Source organism: Anneissia japonica, unplaced genomic scaffold (assembly GCF_011630105.1).
Source record: "Anneissia japonica isolate Jap-2015-1 unplaced genomic scaffold, ASM1163010v1 scaffold287958_len91139_cov150, whole genome shotgun sequence".
Classification (NCBI taxonomy): domain Eukaryota; kingdom Metazoa; phylum Echinodermata; class Crinoidea; order Comatulida; family Comatulidae; genus Anneissia; species Anneissia japonica.
Window position 1 is genome coordinate 53570 of NW_022731963.1, and position 21260 is coordinate 74829.

General features: G+C 34.0%; 1 protein-coding gene across 1 annotated transcript; it reads left to right on the forward strand.

The window, feature by feature from the left end:
- The first annotated feature begins 6989 nt into the window (after positions 1 to 6989).
- On the forward strand, positions 6990 to 19824 carry LOC117115518. Its single transcript, XM_033259354.1, has 8 exons — positions 6990 to 7069; positions 7806 to 7835; positions 10107 to 10259; positions 12373 to 12475; positions 14492 to 14698; positions 15425 to 15568; positions 17180 to 17197; positions 18544 to 19824. Exons 3-8 carry the CDS (start codon positions 10158 to 10160, stop codon positions 18600 to 18602), a joined length of 633 nt encoding a protein of 210 aa, XP_033115245.1. The 5' UTR covers positions 6990 to 7069; positions 7806 to 7835; positions 10107 to 10157; the 3' UTR covers positions 18603 to 19824.
- The last annotated feature ends 1436 nt before the right edge of the window (positions 19825 to 21260 follow it).

Below are 21260 nucleotides of genomic sequence, written 5' to 3' on the forward strand. Positions count from 1 at the left end.
CCTCTATGCACTTTACATTATTACCCCCGGGCACTGGATCAAGCACATGGAACAACACTCATACCCCATAATGTTGCAGCTGTAATCAGCACGTGGTTGTGTTTGAACCTACCAGGTACACACTTGTACTCCTGGATGGAGAGAGACAAACGTAGATAAAGTGCCTTGCCCAAGGACACAAGCGACTTGCACAGCGAGCGTTTAGAAATTATTATCAATATTATTATAGTCTTCCATGCTTAAGCAATTTTTCGAGACTGAAAGTAGAGCACTCACTCTATAAAGTGCATACCTGTATTCTGAATAGTGATATAAAACAACCCAAAATAAATGATTTTCATGACCTTGACCTTTGGCCCTTTCATCTCAAAATTTAATCTCCTGCACCTGATGAATTATTAAGAACCTTTCATAAATGCTTGCATAATACTTTTTGATATGGTTTTTAACAATTTCTTTGACATTAACAAATACCCGATTCACACGTGAAGTTAAATTTAACAAAAAGTAACAAATTGTAACCGAGCCATCTCCCGAGTTATAAAGCATTCACACGTGCCTGTAAGGTAATGCCAAGGTCGTGTAAAATTTATTCAGTGTTTATTCAATGAATCATTTTTGCCCCTACTGCGATATAGGCCTAGCCTAGGCCTAGTTGAGAACCCCTGTTACAGGACTGTTGAACTCACCATCACAGTAAACATTCGAAGCAATAAATGCCCTTAACATTGATAACAAGGGTAATTCATCCATCATTGAGAAAAACTAGGCCTATCTATTTCTAGTGGATCGGAATCATCTGCAGAAGGAAGAAAATTCAAAGAACCCCATGAAACACAGTAGGTTGTTGTTGTTGTTAAAATTCCTGCGCATGCGCAGAACCATCCATGCTACATCTCGGAAGCTTTACCAGCCTCATTGAGGCTGGTAAAGATTTCCGAGATTTTACAAGGATATTACACGGAGGTACTTTCACACGTGCCGTAAAATGCTACTTTTGGTTATATTTTGTTACATTTGGTAAGATTTTTGTACTTGTGAATTGGGTAATACACTAATCACATTTTCTTTAGACTCTACTTCTTAAACCTGGACATACTGAGACTTACAGTAGTTTATTTATTTATTCAGAAAACTAAACAAACGATACTTTACAGTTTGGTATGGCAAGACTTTTTTTATACCTTGTTTAGCAAGGATAGGCAAGTCTCGCATGACAAGGCATTATACAGTTCCTGGGAAGGTAAAGAATCACTATGAGATTTACCTCCTTCTCTACTATTTACATTTACAATAAATAGGCCTATATAATGAAATTAAAAACAATTATAACATTTTATAAACCAAACATCTAAAGAGCACAACTTCCATCCTGTGAGTGACTCTTTTGAATGAAAATAAAATCAAGATTCTAATTCATATTTTTCTGACATTTGAAAGAACTACTGTTACTATAATGTGAAAAGTTTTCTTAAAGTTCAATTCAATATTTGATTTTTTTTTTCCCCAAAAATTTACTTGTTTTACCATTTTATTAATTTACTTATTTGTTTTAGACAAAATTTACGCACTTTAAAGGAAAATCATCATTTTTCTATACCTTACATACGTTACACATTTCCATGATTAGGTTTAATTCTGTTCCTTCTGGAAGTTCATGCATGATGTATCTCATCCAAGTGACATTTTGTGCAACATTTTTAGGAAGAAATGTAATGTGATGTGGAACTATAGGTTGGTTTTTAAAGCTGGGCACTCACTTGGTCGTACGACCTCGCCGGACAAATCCAACTTCAATGCATGTGAGCGTTGGATGACGCGACGCTGCCTGCTGATTGTCAGTTGTAGTCAACGGATTGTCATTAAAAATAATCTGTTGTGCACACATCATTGCACTTTGTTCTCCATTGAATTATGTCAGCTGACAATTGCCTTTGCATAAGATGTTTATCTTCCAATCCCAGGGTCCTGGGTTCAATTCATGTGAAGTACTGGATTTTTTCTCATCACCTCATCATAAGACTTTAAAGCATCTTTTTTTTGTATGTTTATTGTTCCAGTCTGAAAGCATCTTGTTTTTGTATGTTTAATGTTCCCATCAGAAAGCATCTTGTTTGTATGTTTATTGTTCCAGTCTGAAAGCGTCTTGTTTGTATGTTTATTGTTCCAGTCTGAAAGCGTCTTGTTTGTATGCTTATTGTTCCAGTTTGAAAGCGTCTTGTTTGTATGTTTATTGTTCCAGTCTGAATGCATCTTGTTTGTATGTTTTTAAGTATTGTTCCAGTCTGAAAGCATCTTGTTTGTATGTTTTAAGTATTGTTCCAGTCTGAAAGTATCTTGTTTGTATGTTTATTGTTCCTGTCTGAAAGCATCTTGTTTGTATGTTTATTGTTCCAGTCTGAAAGCATCTTGTTTGTATGTTTATTGCTCCAGTCTGAAAGCGTCTTGTTTGAATGTTCATTGTTCCAGTCTGAAAGCATCTTGTTTGTATGTTTTTAAGTATTGTTCCAGTCTGAAAGCATCTTGTTTGTATGTTTTAAGTATTGTTCCCGTCTGAAAGTATCTTGTTTGTATGTTTATTGTTCCAGTCTGAAAGCATCTTGTTTGTATGTTTATTGTTCCAGTCTGAAAGCATCATTTTTGTATGTTTAAGTGTTGTCTCACTCTGAAAGCATCTTGTTTGTATGTTTAAATATTGTTCCAGTGTGAATGCATCTTGTGTGTATGTTTAAGTATTGTTCCAGTCTGAATGCATCTTGTTTGTATGTTATATGTGTAAGTGTAAGTATTGTCATCATGTGTACAGGGCTCTTAGTAAATAGAGCACATTTAAACCGACTAAGCAGGTTTTTGCCAATTATGTGTATCATGAGCAAAAAAAACTGCTGTGATTAATGTTTGTTAGTAAGCTCTTTATAACTATAACTGTAATTACATACTGTACTGCTAAAAAATCCAAGGGCCATGTACACCTAATGTTCCAGTCTGAATGCGTCTTATTTGTATGTTTAAAGTGTTGTTCCAATCTGTAATGTTCTTTTCAAAAATGTTAATATCAATTGACCAATCAAAACGCTTATCCCACAAAAGCACATGTTTTCCCAAACACACATATTTACATATGTTTACACTATGTTAGACTGTAGCATCAATCTTGCAATAGGTCAATCAGCAGTATTTGCTGTCGGATGTGTTAGGGATAAGAGGGGTAAAAAACTCCCAACTTTTTGATAGAGATCTTTTAAACTCCTTGTCCAATGTTTGAATTGCATATTTTACAATGCAGAATCGGCATGTCTACGAGAATGTTCTTAGTGGCGCCCTCAGTTATCGAAAATAGTATTCATATATCTCATTTGTGTTGAATGAAATTGGATTCCAAACATAAAAAACATTACCATTTATGTATTATCATAACATTTTATCTGATCTTCTGATTACGATATGTCGGGAATAATTTATTGTTGTTTGAAGTCAAAGCAAAGATAGAAAAAGAAGAGAGCACAGTAAGCTCGTTGTGGCCTACAGTAAATGAATGATACACCTTTTATGCAACTATGCTTTTAAAAATTATCTAATACTTCCCTGTACTGAGCATGTGTGTTCAAATATGAAAAAAGTATTATTAAATTAATGGAAATAAATGGCAAAGTAAGTAAATAATTTATGGCGTAGTCATAGCCATTGATATGCTGCATCTCTAATATTTGCTGGGTTGTTATTGCAATAGTTTGTAAACAAATTACTTAAAGAAGAAAAAGGGAAGTTGACCTGTATATGTGAATGTATGTATCATGCATATTTTTGTGTCGATCTGAATCATTTACGCGCGTATACACATGTGTATGTTGATGTATTAATTGTAAAATATGATAAAATAAAAAAAAGAATGATTAATAAAAGAAGATTAAAATAAATGGGGTTTAACCCTGCGAAAGAGAAAAAAAGTGCCTAATTCTGCGCCTTGCATAAAAAAGTTTTAGTGGATGTAATATTTCTACAACCCTCCCCTTTTCAAAATCCTGGTTAACTGCTAAACTAGAGCATACCTGGCGCACTTTTCATGAAGACTATGGCGACTTCATTGGCGTAACTAGGGAGTGACATATTTACGAACAAGGCTATGCTCTCTATTCTTCCTATACTCTGGTCAAAGACAGTCAAGGGAAACTGAATTCAGTAGTCAAAGTACCACCAAAGGAGGAGAACTTCAAGTAGAAAATGTCACTGACAGATAGACTATTAAACATAAGATTTGCAAGTAAACCACACAATATATTAAACACTCAAAATAACTTAAATTGTTTTAATGTATAACAAGATAACAAGGTACATATAAAATTTGGTTGCAGTTGCTAACTTAATTACATACAATATACAGATGGCGCTTAACTAAATTATAGCATGGGAGTTTTGTGCTGGAAAATATGCTTCTATTCGTAGTCTCTGGCATGGGATGCATTTCACACAACTGTAAGTACAGAATTTTCTGTGTGCACACAAACATTCCTATGCTTATGTTTTCTAACAAGTTTTCCATTAATGTATCTTGGAAATAAATCATGGCTTCTACGCAAGACATTTGCCAGTCTGGATGTTCTTCGGTTCTCATTCTGACACGATGATGACCCATCTTTGATTGCATCGGAATCCAATGGATTGTCATATTCTTGCTCCGTAGTACTGATCCAATTGGGTCGAGCAACAGGTTTTGGAGTTGGCATTGGTGGGCGATCACTAATTGTGTTCCACTTAGGTTTCTTGTAAGCTCGTCTGTTGGTGCAATACCGGCATATATCAGATATAGATTCTGGGCTACCACATGTACACGCATTTTGACGACGGGATTGGCTTCCCACGAACATATTGGTTGAAAATTTAGCGCATATAAGTACACAAGCTATTGTTGCGATGATTAAAATAGCAATTCCAACTGCAAGTGACGCTGTGAGTTCTTTTGCCTGTAAAACATTTATTAGCAATTTCATTGTAAATGTTTGTTGTTTTGTTCACAAGAAAGTTCATAAAAATTCTCCTTTTGTTTGTAGTTTTCAATTTGATTCTGGATACTGTAAAACTTGCTGTAACATCTTCTGCTATTGACAATCCTTGCCCTGTGTACCTAAGTAAACAAATAATATATAATATAAAATAAATTAATGTTCATGAAGTGTAACTCTGTGTCTTGTAGGTGAAGGCTACTTGAAACTATTCCCCAGTATGTGTAAGAAATGAACAGCCAATACTCATACAGATTTTCCATGTTCTCATAGTGACATATAGCCAGTGGCGGCGCCAGCAGGGGGACAGAAGGGGCTTTAAAAGAATCTCATTTATGAGAGGGGAACCTCCCCCCTTGCGGCCCCTTCCCCCTGTCGGACAACTTAGCCCCCCCAGAAAATATATCCTAGAGCCGCCACTGCATATAGCTAAGAGTGTACCTACATTTACATCTTCCAATGTTCACTATAAAACCATTGATCAAAAGTTGAACAAATTACTGCAGACATGATGGTATCATTCATATCACATATCATATCATAAATCTCATTTATGAGAGGGGAACCTCCCCCCCCCCCCTTGCGGCCCCTTCCCCCTGTCGGACAACTTAGCCCCCCCAGAAAATATATCCTAGAGCCGCCACTGCATATAGCTAAGAGTGTACTTACATTTACATCTTGCAATGTTCACTATAAAACCATTGATCAAAAGTTGAACAAATTACTGCAGACATGATGGTATCATTCATATCACGACGCACAATACTTTTGTGTTAAAATCTTGATTTTGTGAAAAGAAATGAAACTTTATGTAGAGATTATTAGAATCACTTTCACCTATTGTTTGTGGAGATCTTTCAGTGTTTTTTTTCTTCAGCTGCTGTGTGTTTCAGTTTTTGTCTGTTAAAATCCTTCCTTGTAGGTTCATAGGCAGAGTTTAAAAATTAGGGGATTCTCTGGGTGGGGTCCAGTGGCCCGTTTAAGGGCCCTGCTGAAGCACTGAAGCCACACTGTGTTTTGCAGGCCTGCAGAAAAATCCCCCAAAGTAATAGCGTTTTTACAGTTTGATATAAGTACAGCATATTAAAACTAAAGATGCCTATTTTAAAATTATTGTCAACTGTTCGACCAAACAATCTGAGTAATTATATTGGAAAATGGGAGTGTCTGCTCTTGGGAGCTATCTATTTGTAGTTTTTTGGAGGGTAAAATTTACTATAAATCTATATGCTCCATGATGTCAACAAATTTCATAATACTATACTACTTTTGCAATAAGGCCTAAAAAGAAAACTAATTTGTTTGCCATCATCTGCCTCCCCTAAAATCTGAAAAATGAGGGGCAGGTTATTTTTTTTTTTTTTTTTTTTTCTTTCAAAGTTAAAAAAAAAAAAAAAGGAGAAAAAAATTTTTTTTTTTTTTTTTTTTCCCACGATTTTGATTTTACACAACCGCCGGTTCCATAGCACGCCCTCTACAACCGTTTCACGCTTGATTAACTCTAAACCTTTCTCTCCTTGGGGTTGGTACTACTACTACTACCAAGGTGATACAATGTCGGTTGTTGCGATTTGTACCTTTTTTAACACATTTAATAAGTAAATGAAGCTGGTGAGCTTGACATTATACATAGTCCAGTACTTTATTTTAATCACGTGTCTTACTCCAATTAAAGAAAAATTAGCCCCAAATTGCAAGAAGACCTACAGTGTACATATATTTCTACAACATTTTTTATCCTAACCCTCATCTTCTAAAAACCTCTATACAGACCATTTTGGTTTTTTCTGCCCACCCCTTCACTTAAATACTTACAATGCGACAACATACAAACAATTATTTTTTAGGCCTAATAATAAAGTAGTCGCCTGTAGCGTAGTATTCTTCCTATAGGTGACTACAATACATGTTTTTGTTTTTTTTTTACAGGTAAATAACTAATTGGTTTATTGACTGATTGGTTGATATGTTGACCTTTTTACTTTACAGAGTTGAAGAATAAAAAGCAAGGATTGGAGACCACAACCAGTCAAACGAAACAACAAATACATAAACTTAATGCGCCCATTGTAAGTATTATGTACAGTAATAAAATGTAAAGTTTAGTACAATTAATACATATTAAATAGGTTGATTAATCTTGTGCTTAACAATTGTTCCAGTATTGACTATTTACACAATTTTTGTGAATTGTATTTACTGTTAGATTTAAAATTATTGTTATTTAGACATTTATTTATTTTCAGGCTCTGGAGGGAAAAATACACTTGTACAACTGATTTTTCTGAAACTCAAATAGGATGTTTGACAAAAAAAACTCTGGAACAGTTAATATGATAAAGATATAGGGTCATGTGACTCCCTTGGATTTTCCTGAAAATATTCTACTGTAAAAATACCTTGATATGTCAAAATGAAGAATCCAAAATTTCAGTTTCAATTTCCAAGCGGTTTTTAAGTTTAATACAGTATGATATTTTGAAATTTAGGTACCACGCCCCCTTTTTCATGCAGGAAATGGCTCCTTTAACTTTGTATGGTTTATACAGAGCTACAGTATATCTTAGAAAAATCAGTTGTACAACATATCAAAAAGAAAAGTTCCCCTGCTGAGCCTGACTTTTAAATTATTTAGATGATAAAGTATTAGATTTATTATTATAATAATAAAAATCTATGATGTTTGCATACTTGATGAATAATTATTGTATCTTAGCACAGTCATTTAGTTGTCTTATTCCTCATTCATTGAATATTTGTTCGTTCTTCTTTCATTCTTATCAAACGTCATTGTATTGATTTCAGGAGCGTGGAGAGAATGTCCCATCACCTCAGGTTTATACAAACAATTTGCTTTATTGATGTTGAGTGATTTTATTTTCACTGATTGGTTTAACCGATTCCATTTTTCAATTTTCTTTCTTGTATCTAGTGTTGCAGTAAAAGTCGCACTGTTCATTAACAGCATTAATTTAAATTTATAAATACTAATTATTGTCTTTATTAACATTGATTATAAATATTAGTTAAAACAATAAGATATAAGTTAATATTAAATACCAGGTTTTATCACTTGATTTATGCAATACTTCATCTTGTAATAATGATGATAGTAAAACTATATATATTAATATCCCTTCCTATTTTACAAATTTTAATTAATTAAAAATCATTGATTAGTATTTATAATTTCATAATATTACTACGATGACGGTGTTTATCCATACCTGTACCAAAATCTTTTGATTTTTTTTATGCACTGAGTATTTGGCCGAGCTTCTTGCTGCTTGCACTGTAGATCCCAGTCCAAACCCGACCAGCATTGGGTTTTAATTGAAATCAGATCGATCAGCTCCTCAAGTAACCCTCGCACTATTTAAACAGACTACACTTACAAAAAAGAGCATCACCTTTTCCATCATCACATAAAGATTGTCCTTTGTATGGTAATTTTAATATTTATCTTTTTTAAACTGTATGGTGTATATTTACGTTTTACGTAAACACTTATGCCCAGTGGCATATCTAGGGGTGAACAGAGTAGGGTGGGGAGACTCTCCCAGCTTTCCCCTCCTCCTTTGAAAATGTTCCAAGCAAAAAAAATCACACTTAAGTCAATAAAAAATCACCTCATATCACCTTATTTTGCGAGCTAGCACCCCCTCACTTATCAGCCCCCTACCTCCCTAGACCCCCTCACTTATCATCAGTCCCCTACCTCCCTATTTCAAATATTATGCCACTGCTAAGCCCATTGTGCCCTCTGAACTTTATACCCAGAAACCCCACTGCTGGCTACATGCCTGTGTCATAATTTATTGAATTTTTATAAAGCATCTTAAGGAAAGCATGCCCGAATGGGAAAAAAAGAGTACAGTACCGGTACATTCTGTAGGCTTCATAGTTCATCGGATTGTTTTGTGTTTGAATGATCCTTGTGATAAATACATTTTTCTTAAGAAAACTATTTATCATTAAATAATATTGGATAATTTCTTTCTGAATACTTTCACAAAATTTAATATTGCCAGTCTGTTTTAATAATTTTACATTTTATATCATTTGTAATTAATAATATTTTTAATTGTTTCTAATTTTGCGCGTAATATCCACTCAAATGAGTGTTAAACAAATTTGTTTAATTCACAATTTAATATGGTTTAGGATAATTGAAATAAATGATCTTTTATATCAATTTGTTCTGATTTCTGTTTACAAAATTAGTATTAAGCATATGTATATTTTTATGTATTAATTCCTTGTTTTTTTTTTTGTTCACTTTTGTAATTGGTTTTATGTTTGATGGATATTTGAAGCCTTTATTAACATACTGTATTGTTAATTGAATAAATATGACCCTTTACAATAATGTGAATTTATACTAAAACAATACACTTTCATAATATTTTTGTGGATATTGTTTGAAAATTATTTTATTTTGCATTTAGTAATATTATAGGTAGTTTATCTAACTCTCTATTACTCATTTGTTTTGTTTTTATCCTGCACTTTAAATGTAAAGTAATATTAAACACTTTTTATGGTAAAATCTTAACATAACAAGCACTTCATTTTCATGTATCCATTGTTTTTAATGCCTTTGACAACTTTCGACTCAACTGACTGATCAAAAGTGATTCCTAAAAACAACTAGTGTTGTAGTAAAATATTATTTTTCTGCTTTGTAAATTAATTTTGCTTGGAAAGAGCTGTATGGGAAGGGGGAGGTTTTTGTTGAGACCCATTCTTCCAGTTTCCTTAATAAGATAGAACCTTAAACTACAGCTTAGCCCTTTCCCTGTGTTCATGAAATTTAAGACTATTCCTCCATTCCTCAAATTCAATGAATAAAAACTCATCCAAATTTATCTAAAACTATGAATTGCTTAATTAAAATGAAAGTATTTTATCAAATTCCAACAAGACAGATCTATAGATTTTATACTACAAAATGCTTAAATTGATTATCAAATTTTTGATGCAAGGAATATAGGAATGATATTATTTTATTGGCAAGAAAAATATTTTTTCATTATATTCACTTAAAATCTAAATAATTTGATTTATAGCATACTTTTAAAGCTTTGTGTTTATTATTTTGTTAAGGCAAAACTTCGGCAAACGATTATAAAGCAGCGGGATGTAGCTCTGGTAGATATGAAAACACAGGCAAAGGAATTGAAAGATATCGAGACAAAGATATACCACGCTGGCCGTAAGCTGAAGGCTGTCATTGAAGAAAATGACAAGTTTAGAATGGTTTGTAATATTATTGTGTTGTCTAATTTTGAAGATGAGGATTATGAAGACGATTATAATGATGACATCAATTCATTCATTATTAAGACGTAGTGTAATGGTAATGATGAGGGTGATAAGGATCATCGTACCAGGTATCCACTTATACTCCTAAGTAGAGAGAGACAAATAAGATAGAAAAAATGTCACAATAAGAACACAAGCAACTTGCACTTCGATGTGTTTTGACAACCCAACCTCTGAGTGAGCCACAATTTTTCCTCCAACCACTTTTAGATAATGATGATACTGATCAGGTGGCGTTGATATTGGGTGCGTTCGGGCGAGTTTTTTTTTGGTGTTGAACACGGAGTAAAAGCGGTAACAGCAATTTCTAGTTTTCGCCCGAACGGGTGTTAATCGCGGACCGCCTGCTGATATTGGCCGATAACCCACCGCTGCAAATTGCAGTGTTCTGGAGGATTAAAACTGGCCTATTTGCGCATGCGTTAGCAGCAGGGAGCATTTAATCCTATTTAATCCTTTTTTGATTGCTCTTTAATTGTTTCGGCACACGCCAGAGCTAAAGTTTGTTTACATTTTAATTCTCCCGATTCTTTTTACAATTATTTTCCAAAAACAAAACTGAAAAGCTCGATAAAATAATATTTTCAACGGAGGGCTAGCCTAGAATCCAGATTGTTAATTACTCGCGTCCGCTTGCATACCGATCATCATCATGGGGCTACTGCTTATTTGTTTGACAGTGGTAGTTATTTTCTGTTTTTATAAACAATTATTTGAAAGTTTATTCATAGTATACCCACGCCCAAAAATGGTTGTGACAACTGCCGTTAGTTGGTAAAAATTCACCATTTTGAAATGGCAGTCGAAAATATGTCAAGTATTATTATTAATTACTGTATTATAAATTACGATCGGGAAATGGATTGCGCGGTTTTTTTTTTTTTAGAGAGAGAGAGGCTAGAGGGCCGAGCGAGGAGGTATAAAAGGGGATTATGGGATAGAAACTTGCATTTACATATTGACCCTAGGTTGTACATCCGAGGTTAATGGTTTTTCGAAAGCGGTGTTGTGTTGAAGTTGTGCACGAACGGGTAGACCACCCGCGGATACTTTTACCGGTAAGAAACTAGTAAAGGTTTTCCGGTTCTCGCCCGAACGCACCCATTAAGTGATAATGATTATTTATGACAATGATGACAATGGTGATTGATAACAATTACGGTAATAAGTGGTAATTACAATGATGATGAGGTGATGATGATAATGATACCTGAAATTACAATAATAAATATAAAGGTCATAATAAATTGTGATAATCTAATCTTGGTGATGATGATAATAAATGGGAACGATGATTATTATAATAAAGATAACTATATTAAAATCATATGTAATAATAATGATGATGATAATAAAATGATACAGCATTGTATCATCATCATTATCATATATAAATAATAATGATAATGATGAGGATACAATGTTGTTGATGATGTTAAATTAGATAATAATGATAACATTGATAATAATAATAATAAATGCTATAGATAATGATGATATTTTATTTACCATGAATGATAATGATGATAGCAATTCTATGACAATAGTGATGATAAAAATATTGTTAACAATGATAATAATATTAAATAGTAATTTAATGATAAATATGAGTGATATAATTGCGAATGAATTTTAGTAATATAACAATGGATGATATGATAACGATGATGATGATGATGATGATGATGACAATGATTTTGACGACGTTTATAATGATGCTATTAATTTTGACATAAAATGATAATGATGGCATGGTGATAATCATGATAATAATGGTGTTAATTGATATATGTTTTTAAAGATGATATTATCATACATAAGATAATGTTAGCAACATGATAAATTAATGGTAAGTGATGATAATAATAATTGCAATGATGATGATGATGAGACTACTGATGTAATAACTTTCAAATAATCTTTATTGCAATCAAGAAGAAAGATTGGATATTACAATATTTTGCAAAGAATAATTAAAAAAAACAGTACATTTGGACATAAATTTCATTGAAATTAAACCAACAAAATCTAACTTATTTTTTCCTAGACTTCAGATAAATTTGATGCAGAGACAAATGAGTTACTGGAACAAATTACGTTGAATGACACACTTGGAGAAACTTTGAAAACTGAAGTGGTATCACAAAGAGGTACAGTATGTTGCCCTTTTACACGTAGAAATATTCTATTTATTTATTTATTTATATATTTGTTTATTTATATATTTATTTATTTATATATTTATTTATTTTTATTTATTTCCACTACAAAATCCTTGTCCAGACTGTCAAATTTTATTTTACAAAAACATGTGACATGCTTCAACATAGTTATGATGACATCACATCATGACCATATATAGGCACATCATGACTAAATATGGGTATTAGAACAGTTATTTGTCAAAGAAATGTTAATACTGGACAGCTTTACTGGTTGGAACACAATTACTAATACTAAATCTACTACCACCACCACTACTAATACTAATAATTATAATGATTAAATAATGATAATATTAATAATATACTATAATAATAATAAATATAATAATAATAATTACTAATTTATTATTACGGTACCAATCGCTGGCAGTGCACTTTTTGCCCGTATTTTCCCTATGATACTTTTACTTCCTAAATTGCGAATAACCTGGACTTTATCTTATTTCCAGAATTTTACTTCACACATTAATTGCCAAATTTGTCTTTAAAACTGTGGCAAGACATCTTTTAGGCCATTCTTATAATAGATAGTAATTATATAAAGTCATTATATAATTTAACTTATTAAATTTAATATTTCATTTCTTTTGGCCATTCCTGACACCAAAAATAAAATTATTCCAGAATGATATGATACTTTGCAACATAAATACCATATTTATTTGAATAAACATCATGATTTGAATAAATATGCCCTCACATAATCCCCCCATCCCCTAGAGCCTCATTGGAATAAACTCCTCCCATAAATGCCCTGAGGTGTTTATACTTTCCTTGAATAAGTTCCCCTTCCCTTCCCATCCCCCAAATGACTGTAGAAAATCTAATGGAAGTAAAATCATTCTCAACACATTATAATTAATGTTGTACTCCAGTAGAATTATATTTTTGTAATCTAATTGAGATAAATTAGTCATTATGATCATGCAATAACATATTTGGCAGTAATTATGTGTATTAGTTCCACATTTACAGTGAAATTAAGGGGCATTATTTGAGTATAATATATCCATTTTACACCAAAAAAATTAGTAACGCCTCCCTCTATTAAACACCTCCTCGAATAAACGCCCCCTCAAAACCCCTTTTCAACAATAATAATATAATAAGAATAATAATAATATTCTTTATTTTGTCCTCAAATGTAATACACTGTGGAAATTTGGGCAGCCGCAGTGCAGCGCCACCCGACTTTAGCTACAACATACACAGATGCTAGATGGTCCTTAACTTGGCCAACTCCTTAAAATGTTATTCAAGGAGCTTAGCATTTATAAAAGACCCGAATTCAATACTAGGCTGCAGAGCCTGGTTTTGAACCCAGGCCCTGCCGTTAGAGACAGGTACCATACCAATCACTCAGCTATTTAAATAAATGGGGTAACCAAAAATCATCACAGTGATTTAAAAGGTTTAAACAATTAAAAACACTTCAGATATATTATTTAGAACATTAAAAATTACAAATTACAATATAGCAGCAGACCATTGTTTAACATTAGAATTAAAATAGCTAAAACCACAATAAAGTCTTAAAATCATTTAAAGTTAAAGCTATTAAAAATACTTGGGTATTTAGAACATTAAAAATTGTATCACCTACAACATTATAAAAGTTAAAACTATTAAAATCCTAAGGTATTTAGAACATCAACAATTATTAAAAATTGTATTACCCACAACAATATAAAAGTTAAAACTATTAAAATGTTTAGGTATTTAGAAATTAAAAATGATTAAAATTTGTATCACCTACAAAATTATAAAAGTTATAAATCTAATAAAATGCTTAGGTATTTTGAACTTTAAAAAAATATTAAAAATTGTATCACCTACAACTGTAGGAACACAAACATACAGTATACTGTACCAGAATTTGTATGGTCAACCAATTTTAGGCCAGTATAAATATATAGCTGTTGTTTTATATTCACCTCAAAGGAAAGTTAGAGCAGGGATGGCATGAAAATAAAAAGTTGGAGAAACAGTATGCGAAACGAGATCAAGTGTTTCTTGATGACATCACTGATCTTCAGCATCGCACTAATAAGAGAGAACAGAAGGTTGCTGATGTAACACACCAACTTTCTGAAGAACTTGTGCTCCTTGCAAGCTTCCTTGAGAACGTTTCAAGCAGACGACCACATGGTGAGTGTCATAGGAAGATAAAGTGAGGTGGTATATTGTTATATTATTTTGTAAGAGGTAAATGTAACGGTAAATGTAGGAGAATAACCCATAAGTGCGTATGGGCATTTTCCATGACAACTTAGCTGCCCTAAAGAGGGGGTAGTTACATGTTCACATCATTCCATGAAAGAAGCTGAATTGAACCATAGCATCAGGATAACACCCCAGGGGCGGATTTAGGATGGTAAAAAAAAAAAGGAGAAAAAATTGATCGCCCAAAACGCCTCAGAGCTATTTTTGGGCGTCTAGAACACAAAAAGTTCACGGGGGTATGCCCCTGGGCCCCATAGGGTAGTGTTATCTCAATTGGCCCCACTTTCAGCCTGCCTTTTGGCATTCCCCCACCCCCTCCTTTCAGTTATTTCTAGATGCACCCTACTCTCCCAAAAGATGCAATTAGTTCTTTAAAGTGCACACAAGACAATTTGTACCCTGGACCTGGAGGGTCCAGTGGGGAGAGCCGAGGTATGCATTTTTTATGGCTAATGTACCTCTGGATGGCGTGAATAGCATCCTCAGATTTTAATTTAAATGTAATTTCAATAATTTTTTAAAATATATATATCAAGAAAATACATCTGATTTTATATAACTCATATTATCCTAACTTTCATAGGTTTCATCAAGCGAAAAAAGAATGGCTGAGTTGTACTTAAATATAGTTTTGTATCATTCTTATCACAGATACAAGACAAGGTGGTCAAAGACCAGAAGAACCAATGATCAGGCCCCCAACAGTCTTTGAAAACTATTTAGACTCTTATACCAGCCTACCACCAAAGAGCATTACAAAACTACCAGAGGATCCCCAGTGTGGTGATGTTAAATGTAAGAATTGTATAATCAAGGACATAAATTGTTTTTAAAATCCCTTCTCATTTTTGTTTTTATATCATAGAATAAAATACAGTTACATTGTATGTGTTTATGGTCTCTCAAATATAGCTTGCTTACATTTCCTCCTTTTTTTTAACATACCCGTCTTTTTCAAATTAAAGTTCAAAAGAACCTAGGTTTTCATGGTCTGGTCTTTAATTAAACATTATTAAAAGATAAAATATAAATGGATTGGATTGGATTTGTTCACCAATGATAACCCACGAAAGTCTAAAGAAGACTTATTTTCGGTGGGGTTCTTCTGGTGGTGATTGAGCAGTACACTGGAGAGACAATCCCCTACTCTTTTCCGAATAGTGTACAGTGTTCTTTAACGTGCACACATGCCAAAATGCACACAGGAACAAAGGCTTAAACGTCTCATCGGAAAGACGGTGCGGTGGGTTATCATAACTTGTATATCAGCCCTCCAGCTGAAGCACAAGGAGAGGCAGCGATGGGAATTGAACCGGGGGCCCTAGCGATCTCCACAGTTCAGTGCCACACAGTGGCTACGACCAGTTTAGCTGCTTTCTTATATTTAATGGGTCTATAATTAGAGGGAGAACTGTATTTTTAAAGGCCAACTCAAACAGTGTCGTATGACACAACTCGGTTCCCCTTTTTTTTCGCGTCGGGTCTGTGTGAGTTAAACACCACAGACGTGATGGTTTGCATCAGGGGCAGTAGCGTCATAGAATATTAAACATGTTTAATATTTCTCACGACAGCCTAAGACTCAGAAAATCGAATCAGTATGTAAGAATGTGGACGCTCACATTTTTTATTCGGTTCCGATTGTAGCTTTTAATAAGCTGTTGGGGCTATTTGCAATTTGGCCCATGTGTATTTTGAAGAAAGCACTAACTTTTATAAAAAAATATATTGGGTTGTTTCCTGGTGTACTGTGCAACCACCACCACCAGGAGGACCCACTGGAAACAAATCTTCAAAAGTTGACTTGGGCATTCTTGCTGAATTTCACATAAAATAAAATCTAATCCAGTCCAACAGCAATTCTGGTTCTTTGAGGTGGATTTTGCCTGTGTCTGGGCAAATCACTTCACCTATGGTTTTCTCTCTCCATACGTGATTATAAAGAGGTACCTGAGGCTCAACATCAATGTGGAAATTCACCTTAAGAGATTAGTACTGTATGTCTTCTAAAGTTGATGCAATGTAATAATGCAAAGTACATAGAGACAGCCCCTATTAAGGAGACACTTTCAAATGTAAAACAAGTGAAAGTATACGTTTATACGTTTTAACACTACTCTCGCTTTCCCTATTCACCATACACCCCTATTAAAGGGACACTTTGTTTGGTCCCAATAGGAACCCTTGGGGTTCTGCTATACTTATTTTTTTATTAGCAAGTTAATACTTTTTCATGCAAGGCAGAACAATGCATCATATTGTAATTTTGTATGTTCTTTTATTTATTATGATTTTTTTTTCCTTTGTTTAATTTTATTTTGAAAGATAATTTTGGTTTGCTTGTGTTCTTAATTGTTTTCTTTTATATTCTTTTAATCCCTTTTTCTTCTTTATTTGTTACAACAGTGCGAGACAATAAAAAAAGTACTGTGTTTTTGTTCTGGTCTAATGGTTGAAATTTATCATTCTAACACATTATTAAGAGACTTGAAAATATTTTGTTATTTTAATTAATTACTGACTAATTTTCAATGCAGGCATTCAGATTTTAGGCCTCATCTTCATGAACAAATTGAACGGCAGTACAATTGTACAGATACGGACACAGATTTCTTTTATTTTCCAAATTTGGAAATGTAATGCTCATGACTGCCAATACAAAAGTTAAATTATCTTAGTTACTTCAGATTGTGATCTCGTATCCCAGCTGGTAACGGGTCCATGTGCACATTCACCGTCATCATTCTACCACTTCTAATAACGGAGCTATATATAATGTCGGCATGGAGCAGATGGTTTATGTCCTCCAGTATAGCCTAAAACACCTTTGCAAGCCATTCATGATAGAATGATTCAAGCATCTACACACATAAAATGATTACTTTTCCCCGCCCTACCCAGCACCATTTGAATTCGGCCCTTATTACTGAATAACAAAGTTACCATCCTAATCGTAACTCCATGTGAACATAATTTTCCCTGTGGCAGAAATACGTATTGGTAGTAATCATAAATTCCTGCTAATGTATCTGATGAATGTTAGCTCAAAGTTACTAAAGACCTGTTCACACTGTCAAATTTTATGTGACAAATAAATGTGATATGTCCATATTTGGATGTAATATTTTGATGTCATATGCCAATATATGGGCACATCACAGAGATTTGTCACATAAAATTTGATAGTGTGGACAGAGCTTAAAGCATTATTAAACACAACTGGTGGGGTCAAAGGTCCAACAACCTTATTGTAGGGGTCAAAGTTGGAAGAAATCCCTTCCGTGAGATGTGGTTAAATGAGCTTCCTTAACATAATTTTATTTTATTTTGCTGTGCACTGGCTGCCATAAGACCGTAAATTGATAATAAAGTTGTAAAAACAATGCAAATAGTAATAATAATTATGAATATGTGGGAGATGTTATTTTCAGGGAGATTCTTGCTTGCTTGCAGTAGTGCGGGGCCCCACTCTAATTTCCAGGGGTCTCCTGCAACTTCCGGTGACTTGGGACCCCAATCATTGGGACGTCCAGGCCTGTCTGTTGGGAAGGGCTGCCAAACATCACTTCCCCTTTCCTTAGGATAAAGGTAATAAAGGAAGAGAGAAAAAAAACACTTGTGTGTATAAAGAGCCCAATTCAGTCATTAAAACCATAACCTTTCCCAGTGCAGCATTAAATTCTTTTTTAGGTAATTTGATATCAGTGTAGAATAGACCAATCCTATAATTCAACAATACATTTTTGTTTTGTTTGTTTGTTTTTTTTTAGGGGCAGAACCGATTTCAGAGATTATTGACCTAGAGGAACAAGATGATGACATCACCTAACAATTAAATTGCAATATATTGAATATAGCATAGTGGAAGTGTTCAAACTATTATCAGATTTTAATAGAAAAAAATGAAAAAAAAAATATTGTTTAAGAGTGTGAAGTGGATATTTTGTAGTACAAGAGGCTATGTATTATTTGATTGATTGATTGATGGATTAATTGATTGGTTGATTGTAATAAAGTTCTTAAATGTTCTGAAGTCAACAGAAAAAGTGGTTGTCATTGGCTCTCTGAATAGTTGACTAGCTTCAACCATGGAGGTATAAAAATGTTTCAACTGTACAAAACAAAGATTGATTGATGTTAAATGACTACTTGATTGGTGGATTACAATGACCCCGCTCTTTATCTTGAAGGAATAGTAACATGTGCAATTTAATTAATTGTGGTGAGGGGCCTGAGGGCATGGAAGTACAGTAAGAAAACTTGACATTTATCTGCATTATTGTTGAAAAAGCCACCAAGAATTATTCTTCTACTGCATTAAAGGTTTGAATGTGGTTGTAAGAAAACTCAAATTTTATTCCGGTTAAACCTGTTATCTTGACACAAATAGCCTTGTCCTCTCTAGATGCCTGTCCAACATTACATTGTCAAACAATGTGTTAGTAAATGCATTTTTTTCTGTGATGCAAGTAAAATTCTTGTTGTTGTTGCTGTTTATATTTTTGTTATTTTTATTATTAATATTATTGCTGTTCATTATAGACGAGTAGCTACTTTTGTGTTGTTGTCAGTGGCGTATCTAGGAGTCCTGAAATCATGTGGGTCTGATGGGGGTGCGATGATAATGTTGGGCTCGATGATTAAGCGAGGGGTTCTATATTGCAAAATAAGGTGATAAGTTGATTTTTAACTACTAGAGCATAATATATTTGCCAGGAACATTTTCAGGGAGAAACTGGGAGAGCAAGCTTATTTTTTTTTTGGGGGGGGGGGGGAAGCATGCATCCCTGCATACCCCTAGATAACCCACTGACTATTGTCAATTCTCAAATCATTGGTTTTTGTGTTCATTAATAGCAAGATAATAAGTGAAAAAAAATGTTTTTGGCCTGTTCTACACACTGAAACTAAACTGTTAAAATGTGTATGTATCATAATATTATAATAGGGGGCAGTATATTAATAATATCATATATGTTTCTCTGTTCCTGCTATTCTGTGTTCTATGAGATGTAAATATATTGTTTGAATTAAAATAATCAGTAACAGCACGTGGTGTGTCCAAATAAGTGTATTATTAGTTTCTGTAAATTTGTTCCTCTATGAATCAAGCCAGGAACTCACAGCATCCGGCGGTCTTCAGCAGCAACGCAATTCTATTGAGAACGCAACCGTGCGACACACGCACAACTCATCGTTTTTAATGGCTATCTGTTCAGACTGCTACCAGCAAACAGCAGATGGCGTCGCATCGTCTAGTGCTAACGGGGTACAGCTGGATTTGTCAAAGACGCAGTGAGTGCCTGGCGTAAGAATACCCACTTCACTGCACACCTTGGATACAGTGATGGCGCCAGGATCTGCCCGACTGGAGGGGCTGAAGGTCCACAGGTGGGGGGTGTTAAAAGTGTCACAAGCGGGAATTTAGGCAGAGGGATGCTTAGCTCTGTGGAAGTCCAAGGGCGAATCCCCCAGGAAGTTACAAATATTGAATGAATTTTGGTGAATTATTATTTTTTAAGTAGCATCAAGCTAATATGCAGTGGTGGAGATTCCTATTTTTATGGGGGAATTAGCTTGAAATAACCCACTTAAGCTGCGGGCCAGGGGCCGCCAAGGGCTCTCGGTGGGTCCGGGGTGAGGCCCACGGATATCACACATTCTAGAGAATTAAATGACCAATTTAATATATTGGTCATTTGAAAATAATTTTAAATGGATTACCAACTCAGGAGAGCTAGATTATAAAACTTTAAAAAATTACTAACTAATTGTAAGCCTACCTATTGAAGCCTAAGTAGTCCCACTACTAATATTTTATTAGGTTCTAACCACGGGATTATTTGAACCAGGGAAGCGACTAGAGCCTCAATGAAAAATTCCTGGTAGGGGTCGCGAAGACAGTTTTTATGGCTATAGGGATTGGCACAAGATAACTTTTCACATAGGCAAATTATTTTTTTTTTTTAATTTTTGATCCGAAGACCTCATTATGGCCTCAGGACAACGGGGTGAAAATTCCCCCCCCCCCGCCAGTGCCTGGTCCTGCCACCGCGAGGGGGCTATAGACATCCTCATTTCTCCACTGTTGGATATTGTTGCTACAACATGTGTTTGTAAAACAAAGACACGTTGTTTAAGTTTAATTAAGTTTGTCACTCCAGAAAAGTCCATTGTTCAATTTGTGAAGTAATTTTACATGTGAAAAAAACTTATTTATATTATTTTGTCCCAAAATCCAAAATAGGTTAGCTATTTAAAAAAAAATAAACTCCAAGATGTCTGCTACCAGGACTAACATAAATGTATGTAGATATGTTGTACCTCCATTCAGACCTTATGTGGGACAATATTGTTCCCTTTATCTAGTAATGCTCCTATACCTGATAACTTCAGACATAGAATCTCAAAGAATTTTTTTTCATTCCTTACATGGTGGTATTATACATTTCTTATTTAGATTATTATGATTGATATATATATATAT